At 41.0% G+C, this 19,757-nt stretch overlaps 2 protein-coding genes across 3 annotated transcripts; one reads left to right on the forward strand and one right to left on the reverse strand.

The window, feature by feature from the left end:
- Positions 1–5,050: 5,050 nt before the first annotated feature.
- On the reverse strand, positions 5,051–7,987 carry LOC146572123 (uncharacterized). Its single transcript, XM_085278597.1, has 4 exons — positions 7,872–7,987; positions 5,782–6,829; positions 5,320–5,636; positions 5,051–5,111 (listed from the first exon to the last, which is right to left on the reverse strand). The coding sequence occupies exons 2-4, from the start codon at positions 6,408–6,410 to the stop codon at positions 5,062–5,064; spliced, it is 996 nt and encodes a 331-aa protein (XP_085134723.1). The 5' UTR covers positions 6,411–6,829; positions 7,872–7,987; the 3' UTR covers positions 5,051–5,061.
- Positions 7,988–8,548: 561 nt separating this feature from the next.
- LOC146572124 (uncharacterized) lies at positions 8,549–11,134 on the forward strand. Of its 2 annotated transcripts, XR_014892904.1 has the most exons (3): positions 8,549–8,733; positions 9,652–10,587; positions 10,678–11,134. XR_014892904.1 is itself a non-coding variant. In XM_085278598.1 (2 exons), exons 1-2 carry the CDS (start codon positions 8,682–8,684, stop codon positions 10,443–10,445), a joined length of 846 nt encoding a protein of 281 aa, XP_085134724.1. In that variant the 5' UTR covers positions 8,549–8,681; the 3' UTR covers positions 10,446–10,604. The 2 variants fall into 2 exon arrangements, 1 of the variants encoding a protein (XP_085134724.1); XM_085278598.1 differs by lacking the exon at positions 10,678–11,134 and having other exon boundaries at positions 9,652–10,604.
- The last annotated feature ends 8,623 nt before the right edge of the window (positions 11,135–19,757 follow it).

Consider the following 19,757-nt stretch of genomic DNA (forward strand, 5'->3'; position numbering starts at 1 on the left):
ACTCTGATCTGTAATGAAAACAGAAAAACAATGACAACACCAGCAGAGGCCTCCGACATAAACCTGGCAACATAAATCCAGATAACTTTGCTTATTTATCTCTTAAAACATTCAACAAAGATTACATTTCTAACAAATATACCAATATCAATATATATTCCAGAAACAGGACATTCCAGTTAGATCCTCTCCAAACTTACACTGGGCAGCTCAGCCCATCATCCACTTTTACAAAACAGAAAGCCGCCTGATACAACAGCCCCAAAAGTGACAAAAATCCACCTCCAAAAAGCAAAACTTCTCATAATGGAAAAACAAAAAAGATTGTCAGTCCTATCAAACACTTTCTCTTAATCTAAAGAAATTATTCCAACATCAAACTGTACAATTTACAAATAACTACCAAGTCTCTCATGAGAAAACTCTTGTTCACATTAGAGCTGTGTGGTACACAGTACGACTGATCTCTGTGAGTGATTCATTTCACAAAGTGTTTCGGCCTGGTGGCCAGTACCTTTGAAGGAAGTTAGTAATCTGTGCATAACAGAGCCACGTCTCCATTTCTAAGCAGAGACAAATCTCTGTTTTTTAGGGAGAAGAGAGAGCCCCACACGATGACTCGATGCCAGTAACAGTCTTTTACAGAAGTCTGCAGGCAGCCCACCCTGTGCAGGAGCCAGCTGACCAGCAGCAGCACTAATCTCCTCCAAAGAAAAGTTAGCATCCAGGACAGCTCTGTCCTCAGAGCTCAGCTGAGGAAGCCCCTGCAGCAGCTTCTCCACGCAAGCTTTGTTACTTTACTCCATCCCTAACATGGTGGTGTAAAAGTCCACGGCATACTGACCTCCTCTGCATCCAGGAAAAACCACTAACGCCACATAAACTACACTAACAACACCATACACAATTACACTAACTCATCATCAGCCTCACAACACGCCACACATAAAAAAAACACAACTTTCAGCCAGACAAACCACACAGTCCACCAAACTTCCATCATTCACCAGAGAGAGGGAGAGATATAAAACGAGAGAGTTTAGTGGATGTGTGTTTGTGTGTGTGATACACACCATTTATGAATGTACTCTCCAATAAAGGTTATGTAGTTGATGAAAAGTGGGTTAGATTAAATGCTTACATTTCTTGTGCATGAAGTAAACTATAATATTTATATGTAAAATTCCACACCTACACCTGTGCGCCCTCACACTGCAGCACATTTTACTCCCCTGGTTGCAGAAACCGTTCTATATTTTGTCACAGCTGCAAAAGAAGCTCCACTCAAAGAAACTCAAAGATGATGGAGAGGAAGAGATTTCAGAACATGAGGCAGGAAGGTGGGGAGAGAGTGAGGCGGTATGGCACACAGGAAACGGTCGAGGGCAGACTCAAACCCAAGCTCCTGCAGTGGGAACTCTAACGTTTAGTACATGTGTCCCCACTCAGCCAGGTGAGATATAGCAGAACCATCAATTCAGAGTCTGACAGTAAGGGTGAAGACGAGCCTGACTGTTGGTCTGCTCCAAAACAAGCCCATAAGCAAGCTTTGAAATAATATGTTACAAAATTGTGAAACTGCGACATGAAATTTGATTTGAAAATGAAATTCATCCTGATCAGGAGCTGTTATGATCTAAATGGTGTTCTAGATCCAGTAAGCATTCATTCAACTTGTCTGCAGCAAAATTAAAAAATAAGTTACCACAAGTTGTTTTTTAATTTGGTAAATAATTGATAAAGTGTTAAAAGTACTGTTTGTGTTTGACCTCATCACCAGGATGAGTTGGAAATACTTCAAATTCCCTCAGGTGGCCTTTTGCTGGTTGGATTGCCACTACAGTCTGTAAACTGTGGAGGTAATTTTGTGAGCTCATTGGATGAGCAGTTTCTGAAATACTCAGACCAGCCCATCTGGCACCAACAACCACGCAATCTCTTTCCCCCATTCTGATACTTGCTTTGACCTTCAGCAGGTCATCATGAACATGTCTGTATGCTAAAATACTTTAATTTGCTGACGTCTGATTGGTTCACTAGACATTTGTGTTTAACGAGCAGGTGAACAGGTGTACCTGGCAAAGTGTGTGTAACCCTCAGTGTTACTGACATGTTCCACACTGATGCACAACAATACTCTGTGCCCCACACTGTTTTATTAAGTATGTCTAATCACTGTGGACATTACATGTACCTTCTTAGAGGAGAGGTCAAAGGTCAGTTACCTTTATAGGTTCCTGCTATATGTTGTGACATATACACAGCACAGTTGTAGGAATGATAGTTTCTAAGTTCTAAAGCTTTTTGTCAATTTTCAACCAATAAATCTTAAAGTTGACCTCGAAGACCACAAGTTTGAATGGATTGTTAACATGACCCCACTCTACAGCACTGCAACATTTTAACATGAGTTATTTAAGACTTTCCAGGTATCCTGGTTACAGAAAAAGATTGATGAGCAGAAAAAAAGAAACAAACTTTAATTGTTTCTGATTAGAAGCTGTACAATCCGGACTGACTTTAACAAATGTGCTATAGGCTCAGCTGGAAAATAGTGAGCTTTACAAGACTGATTTTGTTCCAAAGGCTTTCACAGACCTCAACCAATCCTAAGGCTAATTAGCACGGCTAGAATTTTAAAAACATTTGTTAAATGTTGTCATTGCTAACATATACCTGTTTTAGAGCATGGTGAGTAGCGAGAATGCAAAGTTATTGTTACCTCTAAAAAGAAAAATGTGAAGATGTGATGTTAGCATGAGCTATATAGTATCTCCAAAAGTAGATTCTGTTCATCTGGACTTTACGTTTTGTGGGAAAAACGTTTCGTCACTCATCCAATTGACTTCTTCAGTCTCAGCTGACTGCAGGTTTCCCCAATCTTACAGGGAGTGCAGAATTATTAGGCAAATGAGTATTTTGTCCACATCATCCTCTTCATGCATGTTGTCTTACTCCAAGCTGTATAGGCTCGAAAGCCTACTACCAATTAAGCATATTAGGTGATGTGCATCTCTGTAATGAGAAGGGGTGTGGTCTAATGACATCAACACCCTATATCAGGTGTGCATAATTATTAGGCAACGTCCCTTCCTTTGGCAAAATGGGTCAAAAGAAGGACTTGACAGGCTCAGAAAAGTCAAAAATGGTGAGATATCTTGCAGAGGGATGCAGCAGTCTCAAAATTGCAAAGCTTCTGAAGCGTGATCATCGAACAATCAAGCATTTCATTCAAAATAGTCAACAGGGTCGCAAGAAGCGTGTGGAAAAACCAAGGCGCAAAATAACTGCCCATGAACTGAGAAAAGTCAAGCGTGCAGCTGCCAAGATGCCACTTGCCACCAGTTTGGCCATATTTCAGAGCTGCAACATCACTGGAGTGCCCAAAAGCACAAGGTGTGCAATACTCAGAGACATGGCCAAGGTAAGAAAGGCTGAAAGACGACCACCACTGAACAAGACACACAACCTGAAACGTCAAGACTGGGCCAAGAAATATCTCAAGACTGGTTTTTCTAAGGTTTTATGGACTGATGAAATGAGAGTGAGTCTTGATGGGCCAGATGGATGGGCCCGTGGCTGGATTGGTAAAGGGCAGAGAGCTCCAGTCCGACTCAAACGCCAGCAAGGTGGAGGTGGAGTACTGGTTTGGGCTGGTATCATCAAAGATGAGCTTGTGGGGCCTTTTCGGGTTGAGGATGGAGTCAAGCTCAACTCCCAGTCCTACTGCCAGTTTCTGGAAGACACCTTCTTCAAGCAGTGGTGCAGGAAGAAGTCTGCATCCTTCAAGAAAAACATGATTTTCATGCAGGACAATGCTCCATCACACGCGTCCAAGTACTCCACAGCGTGGCTGGCAAGAAAGGGTATAAAAGAAGAAAAACTAATGACATGGCCACCTTGTTCACCTGATCTGAACCCCATTGAGAACCTGTGGTCCATCATCAAATGTGAGATTTACAAGGAGGGAAAACAGTACACCTCTCTGAACAGTGTCTGGGAGGCTGTGGTTGCTGCTGCACGCAATGTTGATGGTGAACAGATCAAAACACTGACAGAATCCATGGATGGCAGGCTTTTGAGTGTCCTTGCAAAGAAAGGTGGCTATATTGGTCGCTGATTTGTTTTTGTTTTTGAATGTCAGAAATGTATATTTGTGAATGTGGAAATGTTATATTGGTTTCACTGGTAAAAATAAATAATTGAAATGGGTATATATTTGTTTTTTGTTAAGTTGCCTAATAATTATGCACAGTAATAGTCACCTGCACACACAGATATCCCCCTAAAATAGCTAAAACTAAAAACAAACTAAAAACTACTTCCAAAAACATTCAGCTTTGATATTAATGAGTTTTTTGGGTTCATTGAGAACATGGTTGTTGTTCAATAATAAAATTATTCCTCAAAAATACAACTTGCCTAATAATTCTGCACTCCCTGTATGAACAGTGCATGTATATGGTTACCTGCCCCCTTGCAAAACTTTGCTAGACCCGTCCCTGCACAGTTACCAGCTGTCAGTAGAAAAGGATCCTGATGTTATTTGTCTCTTAGAAACAGTTCATAACTTCCCTTCAACTCATCCATGTCACCTAAAAGGTAAACCTGTTTCTCCATCAGCTGTTCAGCTCTGATGATTCAGTAAGGACATCTCCTGGTTTCATCTTCACGTTTCCCTCTCACCACATATCCAAACCGATATCATGACCAGCAGCTGTTACAGCTGTGGCTCCAGCCAACATCAGCTGATACTAGAAAGCAATATTAAATAAATTCTAACAGCAGCTGATCAAGCTTTAACCTGCTGCTGTTGTTTAGAGCGACCACCGCTGTTTTCCTCTTTCTGGCTCGAAATGTGTGATAAACAAACAAGAGAGAAGCAGGCAGAGCTGTGTTCAGTTTAAGAGAGAGGTTTTTGATACCTGAGAAGGAGTGCAGCAGCTCCATGGTGTCTGTGGCACAAGCAAGGTAACCATCAAGCTCAACTGCACTTTGCAGCCTTCTGGAGATTGGTCTGGAGAAGAATTCATCTTCATCAGATGACTCTCTTTGCTGATCCTAACTCTCATGCTCTGTCGTTTCAAGATGTTGTTTGATGTATGTCAAGGCTGTAATTGCAAGTAGATAACACAATTTTGTTATTTACATTTCAGTGATTATTCCTGAACACAAATTTAAAAACGGCAAATTCTCAAAAAGGATTGTTTAGTATTCAGGACAGACCATCAATAACTTACAATGTATTAGGTGAAATACTCACTTAAGCATGTGTTCAAATGTAAAAATACACAAAAATGGGATCACATGAATCCTTACCAGCCTCTGTTACATCTGCTCTGTCAGTCCAGGAAGTCTTGAACTTGGGTAAGAGGACTGCAGCTGCAGCCAACTCTGGATCCTCCATCATCGCTCCAAAATGCTTTTGAAGGCCATTTTGCAGGGCTCTGATGAGTGGCACGCATGTCTTGCTTGATGTCTCCAGCCTGCTAAGTTTGGACAGTAGTTGTTGGATTACTGGCAGGAGCCATCCCATAAAGGAAGTGGACTCAGACTGAAGAATGTTTGAAGCTTTCACCAGTGGCTTCATGGTGGTACAGTACTCCCTAAGGAATGCAACTTCTGCAGGACTCAACCTGTAAGACACAACAACAAAACCCACCATGACTATAATAGGGATCTTCTGATTTAATATTAAGAGTCTGCTCACGTTTTTAACCATCCATTAAGGAAAATTCACAAAATTTGCAACCATATTGGTAGGTGTCCAATTTTACTCACACTTTCACCTTGAACTCCTCACAAATGCTCCTGATGGCATTTTCCCCCTTCTCATCAATGATGCGTATTATCCTTTCAATGGCAAGGTTGGCTGAATTCCACTTTGTTGCATTGGGACGAATGATCTGTAGTTCACACTTGTCCTCTACCACTTCATTAGCCAAATGAGTTTTGTTCCAAATGGCCTGGCATTTTGCAAAGCTTGCACGGGAGAGCCTCTTGTAGGTTTCATTCATGCTCTCTGCTAGGGCAGCATCAGATGTTGCCACAAGGTTTAGCAGGTGACATGCACATCGCTGATGAGGCGGGAGTTGATACTCCAAACCAGAGTCTTCATCAAGAATTGCACTTGCCTCATGGTAGTCAATATGGTCAGTCAGGTCAATAGTTTCTGGGTCTGCTTCATCTTCAGCTTCATCTGCATCATTTTGTGCCCCAAACATGTGGAAGGCCTTGACAAAGTTGGATCCACTATCAGTTGTGGTTCTTACAACTTTGCCTCTAATCTTGTATTGGCAATGGATATCATCAAGCGCACCAGCAAGCATGTCAAATGTGTGAGACCCTCTCAATCTTTTGCATGCTGGTGCTGCAGATCTTCTTTCCAGGGACTCTTCCTCCAATGGCATGTGACTCCAAGGTAATTTTTCTGATGAGCTGACCAACAATCAGTAGTGGTAGCAACCAATTTGACTTTATCCAATGCTGCAACCAAAGTCATCTTCATGTGATCAGCAGCTTCACAGATTCTGGCACGGACAGTGGGTCTGGAGATGACTTTGGCTTGAGGTTGTAATGTGGTAACCAATTCTTTGAAAGATGGCTGTTCTAGCACTGCAAATGGCTGTAGACCCTCACATGTGAAATTGATGACAAGCATGTCAACAGTTGCTTGTGGAACATGTTTGTTTGCAGCTCTCAACATCAGGTCTGGTAACTTGGCTTGTGTATTTGCTGAGAGCTTGTTTGGTGTGGCTGTGGTCTTTCGCTGACGAGATGTTGATGCCACAGTGATATTGTACTGCTCAATCTTCGATGGATGTTTCCTCTGTAGAGATAAATATTATCATACGTCAGGTTCATACATTACTTCATAACATCACTGTGATTAACACTACAGGAAAACACATTTTTAAAACATCATTCAACTAGACATGAGCTAATCTTTGATTGTTTAGCATAGTATAAAAGAGTGGTGAATTTGGTCAAATCTTGCAGATATATTGCTGTATTTATTTACAAATGTAAACCAATTTTGAACGATCATTGCAAAAAACATGAATTTCTGTATACATTCTAAGTTCTGTAATCTGTATACTATCTGTAAAAAGAGTATCGACCAATGTATCAGTATCTAAATTTTTAACTCCTTTTTATCAGTATCACCCTAAAGTTTTCAGTATTAGTCAGGTTCTAAAAATACTAAGAGAGCAAAATATGTGTATCTAGCAAATCTAATTTAAGAAAAGGGATCACATACACAAAAATGCTGCCCATACAGCTAACAAATAAAAACAATCCACATTATGTTCTTTAAAAAAATATATCATATCGGGAAATATATAACCCTACTGATTAAGAGCCACGTCACTATGATAGACCTATATCAGGCCAATGATCCTGATCAACTGATCCATCAATCGGGCTCTGGTACATGTCAGCTGAGAGCTGGAAGATTAATTTGAGATGCAGCTCAGCACTGTGTTCAAATTTTGTTTTTGTTTTTTATATAGGCCAGCTGATTGTAGGCCTGTGAGTTTTAAATGACTACAAATTTAATTTATTGTAATGACGGTGGTTATCCAAATAATAAGCTAAAACATTCCTACGAATTTAGCTGTTCAGTGGTGACGCACGAATCCTACTTCCGGGTCTAAAGTAGTCTGCGTTTAATATGGCTTTTGTATTGTTAACATGTTTAATGTTATGTATTTTCTTCTATTTGATCTCAAAAAGCTCCTAAAACAGTCAGTGATCACTGTTGACCTCCCTCGGCTTTTATTACCGCTAATCATTTATTTAAGCTCAGTTTTTAAAACCTTAGTATGTAACTACAGCCCAGCCCATGCAGCAGTATATGAATGACTAACCTCGTATTGTGGATGGATTATCTCAGCATCCTGCCATGTGATTACATTTGTTCCTGATCACCGAGAACACTCACATTAACGTTTATGGAGTGGAAAAAAGTTAGCTTGTTTATATTATGCTAACATAGCTGTGTCGCTAGCAGTCACGTAGCACATCATTATATACCAGCTAGCCAAACTTCAGTAACCCTACAAACGTCACTGCTGTTTAGTTTTCTGTCTTCATTTATGCTGGAAGTGATAGCATAGCTGTACGTTTGAATTTGTTTCCAAAACCCTGCAGTCAGGACATGCTATATTGTATTTAGATAGAAGCTAGCGAGCTAACGCCCTGCTAACTTCTAACTCTGTTAAATGTCATAAATTCCGTTTTCATGGATGCCTGGATGTTAAACTCAATTGTTACACCTGGTAGAGCAGAACGCTGATCATTTTATTAAAAATGAAAGACTTTAGACAGTTTTTTAACTCTCAGTAATGCCATAGTGATCGTTTGATATATGGACCTGCAGCGGAGTTTAGACCCAGACACGGCTAGTGAGGTCAGACTGGGCAACCGGATAGTTCTATCACGTGCACGTGTACACGTTGACAACCGTAACCATGGCCGCCGAGGGTATATAAATGCTGCACAAGGTTCCAAACGTCTGTTTACACTTGCTCGTGGACTTGTTTCGACCTGCTCCAACCTCAGCCTGTGGAAAGCTAAGTTTTGCAAAACATTTTACTGGAAGCGGATATAACTTGAACGCATAACAAGTACTTCATCTGTGGATCGTTTGTACTTGTTTTTGTTTTTCAAGTTTGAAGATGGCTCGCCGTGGACCCGGACTCCCCGACTGTCACCTGGACTTCGCTGCAGGTACGTTTGAAAATTTCTTTAAATGTAAATTACTGTAATAATTTAACAAGTTCCAGTGTGAATATCAAGTTTTAACGTGATCAAATATGTGTATTCAAGATTGTTTCCCGTAAATTGTTTGTATGTTTTAAATTTTCCGGGAGAGGTGTAGAAATTATTAACGACTGGTGTATGAATATGAAAAAAAGGTGTTACTTTGACTTGAAGGCTTCAAATTTGACACTTTTCTTTAAAATGAAATGGTTAAAAATAGCTTAATGGACTAAAATTTGTAAAATGCCCAAAAATCAGTTTCTGTGGTAACGGCATCTTCAAGATGTCATGGCCTCAGAACACGCAGGCGTAAACACACAGATCCAGGTCCCCTCCTGACATCCTTTTCTTCTCTGGATCAAAGGCTTTATTGACATAAACTATATTTTTTCTCTGCTGCAAAACACAAAGATAAAAAAATGCAAATAAAATAATATCAAAAGAATATGAAAACAGTAGTAATAATGGCATTAAGACCTATCTTCTGTTACGGTAATGCTTTTAACCTTATTAGATAGCAGAGAGAGATATTGTACACGGGGATATTTACACAGGGATAGCATGTTTACCACAGATTAGATGTATCTGTCCTCACGGCACATTTCTAAATATGTGGATTCTGAGTTAAGAGTTTCTGTTTGTTTGTTTGTTTGTTTGTTTGTTTGTTTGTTTGTTTTTGACTTGACCATCATTTTCAGACATACCTGCAGAGCTTTGTGTGTGCAATTCTTACTCTTGCCAAGGAGGTTGTGTTTTTATTTTAAAAAATAAATAAATAAATATATATATATATATATATATATATATATATATTATAGCTTATGTGTATATATATATATATATATATTACATTCCTAATGTTATTTTAAAATTGTTTCCTCACAGGGCGTCTTGACTATGTGGTTGAACGCCCTGCAGAAGCTCAGGACACTGATACCCAGCGTATCAGCGAAGGTGAGTATGGTGAGTATTTTATCCCTCTCTCACCCTCACCTTCTTCTCATGAAGCATCAGATGCAGATGTCGGTGAACAGCAAGGTGAGTATGGTGAGTACCGCCCCTACTTACCTGTAGATGATGAAGAGGTGAGTGAACAGACTGACAGTTCATCTGACTGGAACGACTCAGAAGAGTGGGGGGATTGGCTTAGCGATGACTCTGGGTATGACACCATGGATGAGAGAGATGATTCCCCTCTCATCCGGGAGCACCCTCCAGAGCCGTTTTGGCACGATTGGCAACGTCCTATTGCTCCAGGTGCTGCCCCCATCGCCATGCCGCCTTTCGGCCAGGCCAATGCCCCACTCTTCCCTCGAGTTGTTGCCCCAGTTGGTGATCCGCCAGCTGCTCCTCCCTCAGCTGCTCCCTCAGCTGCTCCCTCTGCTGCTCCCTCTGCTGCTTCTTCCTCAGCTGCTCTCTCTGCTGCTCTCTCTGCTGCTCCCTCTGCTGCTTCTTCCTCTTCTGCTCCCTCTGCTGCTCCTTCCTCTTCTGCTCCCTCTGCTGCTCCTTCCTCAGAAAAGAGAAGCAGAGAAGACATCTGCACCGAAGAGGTAAGTGCAAAGAGGTGCAAGGTGAGTGACCAGTTTGATGCCCCTTCAACATCCTCAGGTAGTTTTGGAGTCAGATGTTTCTGGGAGAGGCTTTTTAACCTTTCCCTTGATGACAGTGACTCTGATTAGTTTATGTTAGAATGTGTTTTTAAACTTTGCCTTTGTGTTTTTACAGATATAAGAACATCTGACTTGCACATGTGAAATGTATTGTTTTTTTCTTGAATAATATATGTTTTTCCCAAGCCCTAATTCACCATGCAGGACAAAGGTAAGTCTGTACTTAATCTCAACACAAATAAGTAGAAAAGGTTTAAAAATGATGCAGTGAACTGACTGTAGTCTCTTGTTTTTACATAAGGTATAGCCTGTGGCTAAGAATTCAACACTTCAGACACTCAACATCCAAGATGGAGCAAACACCCCACCCAGAAGACAGCCTTACCCCGACCAACCCGATGAGAAGGATGGATGACCAAGTGAAAAACGGGAGAGTGGTGCTGTGTTCCAACTATGTAAGTTATCACCTCACATTGACAACAAACTGTATTGAAGACAAAATTCTTCCAATAGTTGGTATAAATCATCATCCTATGTCAGCAGCACTGTAGGTTTAGCTTTATTTATATTTTTCATGTGTATACGTTGGGTTTAAAATTGCTTTTTAACAACATACTGCAGCTACCAACAATGAAAATGCTGTTTTGTGTTAAAATGACGTCTTTCTTGTGTTATTACTTTGCAGGGCAGCTGAGAGTGGACAGAGCTGCACAGAGGACCAAAGATCCACTCTCAGCACTTCATACCTGACTGGCCACAGCACCAACCCTCCTCACCCTAGGTGAGGAGGGTCCTGACCCCGCCTGCACAGAGGGAGTTGTGAACATGCACTTCTGTGTCGGTGGGTTTAGGATCCTCCTCACACTCACACTGATGAAGACTGTCACTGGAAGATGTCTCCATTGCATCAGCAGGACGTAAGCATTTGTAAAATATTACAGTTTGTGATGTTTTATACATATTTTTATTGCATCATTTAAAACTATGAGATATAAAATAAACCAAGTTTCATAACATTTTCTGTGTATTTAGTGGTTTTCTTAATAGGTTATTTGGAACATCATTGCAACCTGTCAGCTTTTTATTGAGGATTTAGAAAGTTGCTGGTGGCCCGAGTGTGTAGAGTGGGGTGTTGTTTTTGTCACATGGTGAAAGTGACCTCATGGGGAGCAAAGAGAACAACTGAACAATTTGGGGATTCACAGACTTTCGTAATCGCTAAAAACAATTAATAAAAATTGTTCTGTGTGAACTAAAAGCTCAAATATAAACCATCCTGACACTGACACAAATGATCTGCTGTTTATAAGCAGGACAGTGTTTTCATGAGCCTGGATGAAGCTAATTTGCATGAGTTTAACCTGCTGGTCAAAAACTTGCATGACTCTGATATCACTCTAACTTTCTTCTGTTTATTTATTCATTTTTGCTAATTGTAGTAGATTAATATGTTCACCAACTGATTGTTGGCCTGAATGTTTGAATGTTTGCAGTTTCAGGTCCTACTGATCAGTTTTAAGTATTGTAGAAAGTGAGCAGCAATTGAATCAAGTCCTGGGATGAAATGGGACAAAAGGGTAATGTGACAGCCACATTAGTTCCCTTCCCTCGTTTAACAATGTGTAAGCAGACTGCTTTAACCTGCAATTTACTGCATGTTGTTAGGCTGCATGGTACAACCACAGTCTGCTAACCACCCGTGGTGATCGAAGGTTTTGAGGTCTTGCTTGAGCTACTGATGAAGTTTTATCAAAGCTTGTTAAGTTTCCCAACCACATTTTATCCTGATGGTCCAAGGCTTACATCTTTATGCTCACAGACGTACTTCTGTAATTAATCAGTGACCGATTTATTACTTTAAGTTACAGTGTGAGGGGCATTAATGAACATAAATCAGATTTAACTGGATTATGTGTTTAGGTCAAGAGACACAGACCTTCATCTTTAAGAGGCTCTTCTTGAATATCTAATCACGATGTTTGCCATGCAAGTACACTGGGCGGTTGTTTTTAACAGAATCATTTGATGATTCTGATGAAATGAAGTATTGTTTCAATGAGCTGTGGCACCATTCTTGCTTTAGCAGTGAAAGGAGTCAGGTAGGGCTCCATCAGGAAGAGGGCCCCAGAGGTCCTATCCCTCCGCCCACTTCCCTGGGGCTTGAACATCAGTGGATTTCCACTTAAGCAAAGCCTCATCAAGTTCCTGCAAACAGCACCATACACACACTATCATGTACAGAGTGTGGATGCTGTGTCTAAGACCACGATCATTGTGTTCCCACCATCTGGTGCAAGCTTCATCTGTCTCACTGTGTTCTCCTAAAGGCCAAGACAGCAGGACAGTGAACTCAATCTCACTTATAGGTGCCAGAAATCAGAGGATGTGAGATGGTGGTAATCAGGTTATGCATTTGTTGTCTTCTCAGCAGGTGGGAAACATCTCTCTTTATTTGTTTATGTACATGTGTATCAGAAATCTATTTTCCTGTACAGCTCAGGATTAAGGAACAATGTTGATCTAATCTAATGAAGATCAGTGCCTTTTTAGAGTCAGTGAAAATACTGACATTAGTGACGTTAACCCTTGACTAAGAGTTTCTTAGTCAATTGTTAATGGGAAACACATTTCCACACCACCATCTTCTAAGCTGTGATGCTACATGTGCAGCAGCAAACGTCCAATTAGTACCGATCAGAAGGTTGGAGGTTCGATCGCAGCCTGATCTGATCTGTATCTCAAAGTATCCTTGGACACGATACTGAACCCCAAACTGCTCTTTCATGTGTCCATCAGAGTATGAATGTTAGATAGAAAGAACTTAGGTACAGAAAAGTGCTTGTATGAATGGGTGAATGAGGTGTATAAAGTACTTTGAGTGCTTGAGTAGAAAAGTGCTATTTAAGAACAAGGATGTGCAAGAATTTGCTAGACACGCTCTTCTTTTTCCAAAACTAAAAATGTTATTTCAAATTTGGCAGCCTGTGTGTCAAAGAGACTGAAGAGTAACTAAAGGGCAAAGTCCAGGAATACAGCCAAACTCAGGAGATCAGTTAGGAGCACAACTGAGCAAAGGTGATTCAAAAAAATGGAGAGAAACTCTGCCATGCAGTGCCATGCTGAGCAGACTGGTTTACAGCCACAAGAGAGACTCAGTGTTCACAGATCATAAAATCTTCAGGGAGCAAAGCTCTCAGAGAAGCTATAATGCAATCCACAGATAGAATACAGTCAATAAGCTCCAAGTGAAATGTTAAACAGTGCATGGATAGCTTTTTGTTCAGCTTTTTCTTCGTATCCTTTTTCCCCCTTTCTAAAGTCTCTTCAGAGGCTTTGCAATTTGTCAAACAGCAGCTGGTAAAAAGGCTTTTGCAGTGAGGCAGGGAGCCTGTTCAAACCAGATTATGCTTGATTTGATGACTGCAGAGAACTTGGGGCTGACAGCTCCGATTAGGATCGGTTCTCCCTTGAAAAGGCATTAGTGTGTTCTGTCATGGCAGGATTTCTGTTCAATGTGCAGGTAGATTGAAATCAAAGGGCACCAAAGACACCCAAACCTGAGGGATCATTATGAACCACTCCTCCACCAGAGTCTCCCTGCAAGACAGAAATACAGTTTCCCAGTTTTATAAAATCTTTCTGTATTTTGAATGTTTAATAAATGCAGCTGTGAGCTGAGGGATCATGCAAACTCACTCGACATATATCTTTCCCAGGACTTTGTCCACAGAACCAGTGCTGATAGCTCCTGACTCGGTGGACCTCGGGGAATTATTTCTGTAAAATATCATTGAGCTCTGTACAGCTGACAACCTCAGTCTCTGCACAGTGAAGAGAGGGTGATTCACCAGGTTCTAGAAATAAAGGGACAATTAGTTCAGCTTAAAGCACTTTTTAAAAAATGATGCAGATTTGTATTTTATGCAGAAATGCAGCAGAAAGAAATAAAATGGTCTGAGCTCACAGGAAAAGCTTGTTTTTACTTTGAACACATTAGAAATGAAGCAAAATACAATTTCAGTACAAATATCTGCAACATCTCTTTACTAATAAAGTAACAGTTTGGATGGTTTGTTTTCTTTTTTCTTAATACAACAAATTTGTTAAAAATCATCTTCCTTCTTTTCTCATTAGCTAGTCCAGTGGTGGCACCATAACCTGCGACCTCAACTCTGGAATGGCACAAGAAGTGTTTGGACACTTTTCTCTCCTTTTTTTGTCAGTTACATACAAATACATATATTGATTGTTTTGCACGTTAACTTTGAAATGTTGCCCTGAGGCCTGTACTATGAAGCAGGATCTCATCTCTCCAGGTAACTTCAGAGTTCTATATGAAGGATTTTGACTTCTTACCAGAGAAAATTGTAAGAGTGACCCTGACCTGCTGTTATATTAGTTATGTCCTTTATAGAGTTTTAGTCACCACTTTATCATCACGCACCACACCTGGCTAGCATGCTTGGACTGTGCTTGCTCAGCGCATTGGGACACCATTCAAGCTCACTGCAGCACATGCTACTTCCTGTTTTAAAGGGCCTTGTAGCAGCCCTTGTTACATGTGTGGGCACGGAGCGTGAAGCAGAAAGCACAGCTTAAAAGAGAAGTTGATATACCCGGCAGCGTGACACTGACTGGTGTTTTACACCCTTTTTTGGCTCCTACCTCAAAGCACACTGTGCGCTGTCGATCTTACGTGCTGCACAGTAATGTTTAATATTTAGTATTTACAGTTATATTCCCATATATCATCGTGATGTTGTTTATTCTATTGCTCTCGTTTTCTTCTGCTTGTTTTCTTTTTTCTGCAAATGCAAGTATCCAGAGTCAAATGCTCCTATAGGCCATAGCAGTGAATACCACATGGCACCATTCCTACCTCTGCATAGGAACAGAGACTTCTTCATTTCCAGCAAAGACCTGGGATATGAATACACCCACCTGCTAGATGCTAGTCAAAAGCTAGCAGAATCATTGCACCCTTCCCTCGATGAGTTGCGGGACGTGTGGCCGTGGCTGCTTCTTGCAGGGCTTTGTGGAGGAATTTTGACAATAGCCATAGCTGCTGCGGTCCTAACTACAAAACGATGGTACAAAGGATCATCCTGGTTGCGTGCTAGAAGCTGGAAACATGCATTTGCTCTCCCTGAAAGACAACCACTTATCCAGAGCAATGAAATAGAGGAGGCCAACCAACATAACTACCAAACAACTATGTGAAGGCAAAGCCTGTCTAGCTTAGCCTTATCGATCTATGAATTTTAATATAAAAGCACAGTGAATTTTTACTTTGAACTATATGCTGACTAAAAACAACTTCTATGATATCTGATATTTCCAATATATTTAACTGTATTACAAGTGGGAATAAAAACCTGTGCATGCAGTAACTTTCAAAAATGGAAAAAAAAATGTTCAGACCGCAGAGATCAAATGTAATATTAGTGCATTCCATAGATTATCAGCCAACAGCCTTGAAGACACACTTAGTCTCTTTTGGTTTTCAGCCTAGAACGAGGAACCACCAGCAGGTTTCTGTCAGAAGACCTCAGTGACCTGCACCTTATAGATGGAAGCAAATGAAGTTTGATCTCAGCTTCATGCTCTTGTTCTGCTCGTGCTCTGATTTGAATTACATGTTCTACACACTTCACTGTATCTCACTGTCAGTTTGTCAATTTGTGACATTAATTCAGAGGAATGTGGTGTAAACCAATGATTTATAAACCTAAAACAGCTCATGATCACTAACCAATGCTAACTTTGAGAAGCAATGCAGAACATATTGTGCCCTCTGTGTGGCTAATGGAGCTCTTAAGAGTAGAAGAGCAAAACAAAAGAAAAAAAAACCCTCACTCACGAGTCTGCGACTGCGTGCTGACAGAGAGCGAGTGGGTTACCTCTGTGTGACTTCAAGCAGCAGAGGGTAAGGCTCTGACTGTGGTCTGCATATATGTGCCGAGCAGCAATTCAGAATACCCACCGTGCACAGTTTCTGTGAGGTTTGGCATAACTCGATGCATTGAATCATTTTTATATTATACAGACAGAATTATGCAGTAAGAACCAGCAGTTAAATATAGAAACTGTTGTTGAATACTCACTGATACACAGAGGCAAGAGAAGAGGCAGCAGACACAGTGTTCCTGCCATTCACCCTCTAACAACTGCCTTTCTGTCTGAATGGTGACCATTGTATAGTCACCAGTGTCATGATGAAGCCTTATCATGCTGCATGAAAAGCTGCAATACTCCACACATTGATGCAAAGTTACTCATCAGCAGTTTTTGCTTTTGCCTTTCATAAAGTGCTGGGAGGGAAATGAAGCTGAGAAATGAAACTTTGAGTATTGTGTAAACCGTCGATTTTATAGAAGATCTACAGTATGAACTGACCATAAATGTATTTTGGTCAAGACCTGAATTAAATTTCATCCAAAGGCTTGTGGCTCAAATTTGAGCAGGGCCTGACAGCTTCAGTAGAAAGACGCTGAGGGTCCTGTCACTGTTGTTGATGTCTCTGTCCTGAAAGATCACAGACTGCCCTGTGATTTGTGGTGTTTCTTGTGGACTCGTAAAAGGATTTATTTATATGATATAGTCTTCACAGATGTCAGATCTCAGGCCAGCGTGAAAGAATTTTGTTTCATCATATAATTACAGTTCCTGATAGTTGGACCAATCACAGCCAAATGAAGTGAAGCTCTTCTGGTGATGGCCCAACACCATCATCTGTACTTCAGCAAACTGTCTCTGTTCTCTGCACATAAACTAAAAATATGACTATATTGTCATGAAAACGTACTAAAGGAATTAATAGTGCCCTATGTCTCCATGTGACTGTAATCTTATTAAACTATATTATTATATTATTTCAATTTCATTTTTATTTATACAGAAAACAAATCACAACAACAGTCGTCTCAAGGTGCTTTGTATTGTAAGGTAGACCCTGCAATAATACATACAGAGAAAAACCCAATAACCACATGACTCCCTGTGAGCAAACACTTTGGCGACAGTGGGAAGGAAAAACTCCTTTTTAACAGGAAGAAACCTCCAGGAGAACCAGGCTCAGGGAGGGGCGGGGCCATCTGCTGCGACCGGTTGGGGTGAGAGAAGGAAGACAGGATAAAGACATGCTGTGGAAGAGAGACAGATTAATAACAAGTATGATACAGTGCAGAGAGGTCTGTTAACACATAGTGAGTGAGAAAGGTGACTGAAGAAGAAATACTCAGTGCATCATGGGAATCCCCCAGCAGCCCACCGCATTGCAGCATAACTAAGGGAGGATTCAGGGTCACCTGGTCCAGCCCTAATTATATATTTTGGAAAGTTTTAAGCCTAATCTTAAAAGTAGAGATAGTGTCTGTCCAAACAGGAAGCTGGTTCCACAGAAGAGGGGCCTGAAAATTGAAGGCTGTCTCTCTATTCTACTTTTGAATACTCTAGGAACAACAAGTAAGCCTGCAGTGTGAGAGTGAAGTGCTCTAATAGGGTGATGGTACTACAAGGTCATTAAGTTAAGATGGGGCCTGATTATTTAAGGCCTTGTATGTGAGGAGCAGGATTTTGAATGTGTCCAAAGCCTCCCTCAGAATGCTGTCAAACTGGCAGTTAAAGGGTGTCCAGCATCCTCCCCCACCACCTGACCCAACTCACCATCAGGTGACCATCAGTTCATAGCTCAGCTCTGTTCTTCACCTAAGTGTCCATAAGATACAGTTGAAGAACCCAAGCTGTTTGTTGAGGTCAGTATCTCTCAAGTAAAGTAAAAGCAAGTGTCTTTAAACAAAAGCTAAACTCCAGATATTTTCTATTTTGAGCTTAAGATGATTCGATCGGTTAATTAAGTCCATTTGAGTTCATTTGTGGCACACTTGTGGATGCATGTAAAACCACACCCCCAAACACAGAGCCTCTTTCTTTGACATCATAGGAAAATCAACCAAGACATCAGGAAATGAATTGTAGACTCCACAAGTGTGGCTCATCTTTAGGTGCAATTTTCAGATGCCTGAAGGTCCCACATTCATCCATTCAGACAATAATACGAGAGAATAAAAAGTACAGGAACGTACAACCATCATACCGCTCAGGAAGGAGACCTACAAACCTGACCCAGTTACACCAGTTCTGTCAAGAGCAGTGGGCCAAGATTCCAGCAAACTGCTGCAGAAAGCTTGTGGAAGGACACCTGAAGCGTGTGGCCCAAGTGAAGCAGTTTTGGGGCAATTTTACCAAATAATAAGGAAGTGTATGCATACTTCTGACTCTGATGAAAGTTAAAGAAACAAAAAACAAACAAACAAACTTCTCTCTCTTTATTTTGAATGTGTAAACAGAATCCGCAAAAAGATGTAAACACAAAGCGCGGCTCATTCACCTGGACATGCCGTCAGGTGCTGAAAGCAGACGTCCAAAGCGAAATAGTCAATTCACTTTGAGCACGTCATTGTCAAGCAGGACGATTAACCCTAACCCTGTGAAATAAGAAGTTATCTATAAGGTTATAATTAAACTGCTACGCAGATAAGCTACACAAAAACACCACTATGTGTTGGAACAGGAAGTGATACTCTACCGCAGAGAGAGCGAACACCAACTGGATGGCGCTGTAGTCTGCACTATAGCTTTGTATTATTTATTCATTAATGAAAAAGCACACACATTGCAGCTCTTCCTGTTTGCTTACTGGATCTAGAACACCATTTAGATCATAACAGCTCCTGATCAGGATGAATTTCATTTTCAAATCAAATTTCATGTCCCAGTTTCACAATTTTGTAACATAATATTTCAAAGCTTGCTTATGGGCTTGTTTGGAGCAGACCAACAGTCAGGCTCGTCTTCACCCTTACTGTCAGACTCTGAATTGTTCTGCTATATCTCACCTGGCTGAGTGGGGACACACGTACTAAAGGTTAGAGTTCCCACTGCAGGAGCTTGGGTGTGAGTCTGCCGCACAGGTGTAGGTGCTTGAAAAGTAACAATGTTGGAACTGTGTGCTGGAATGACAGACAATAGAAGAACACACACATGCAGGCACACCTTCAGAGTACTCTCTAAGGAGACCCAAACTACTTATGCACCACTCGGCATATCTCACACTGTGAACATGACATTTGCTTCAGCCATGTTCATGAAGCCCATTTTCACTATGCCTTGGGTTGAACTGCATTTTTGCCTTAGTTATTGCTAAGGAGGAAGGTGAAATGCACTGGCTGACGGTCGTAAAGTGACTGCCTCGTTCAGTTAAAAAGTCTGGTCTGAACATGGACTGTTAGTCAATGGCCCCTCCATTTTTACTTACAGCTATTCACAGAGGCAGAAAGACGAGAGAGCAAAGCAAAGTGCCTGCTATGTTCGTATGAATCT

The sequence above is a fragment of the Mchenga conophoros genome, linkage group LG6 (genome assembly GCF_057382185.1).
Source record: "Mchenga conophoros isolate Kocher_MC1m ecotype Shallow Benthic linkage group LG6, M_conophoros_male_GT1.1, whole genome shotgun sequence".
In the NCBI taxonomy this organism is placed as follows: domain Eukaryota; kingdom Metazoa; phylum Chordata; class Actinopteri; order Cichliformes; family Cichlidae; genus Mchenga; species Mchenga conophoros.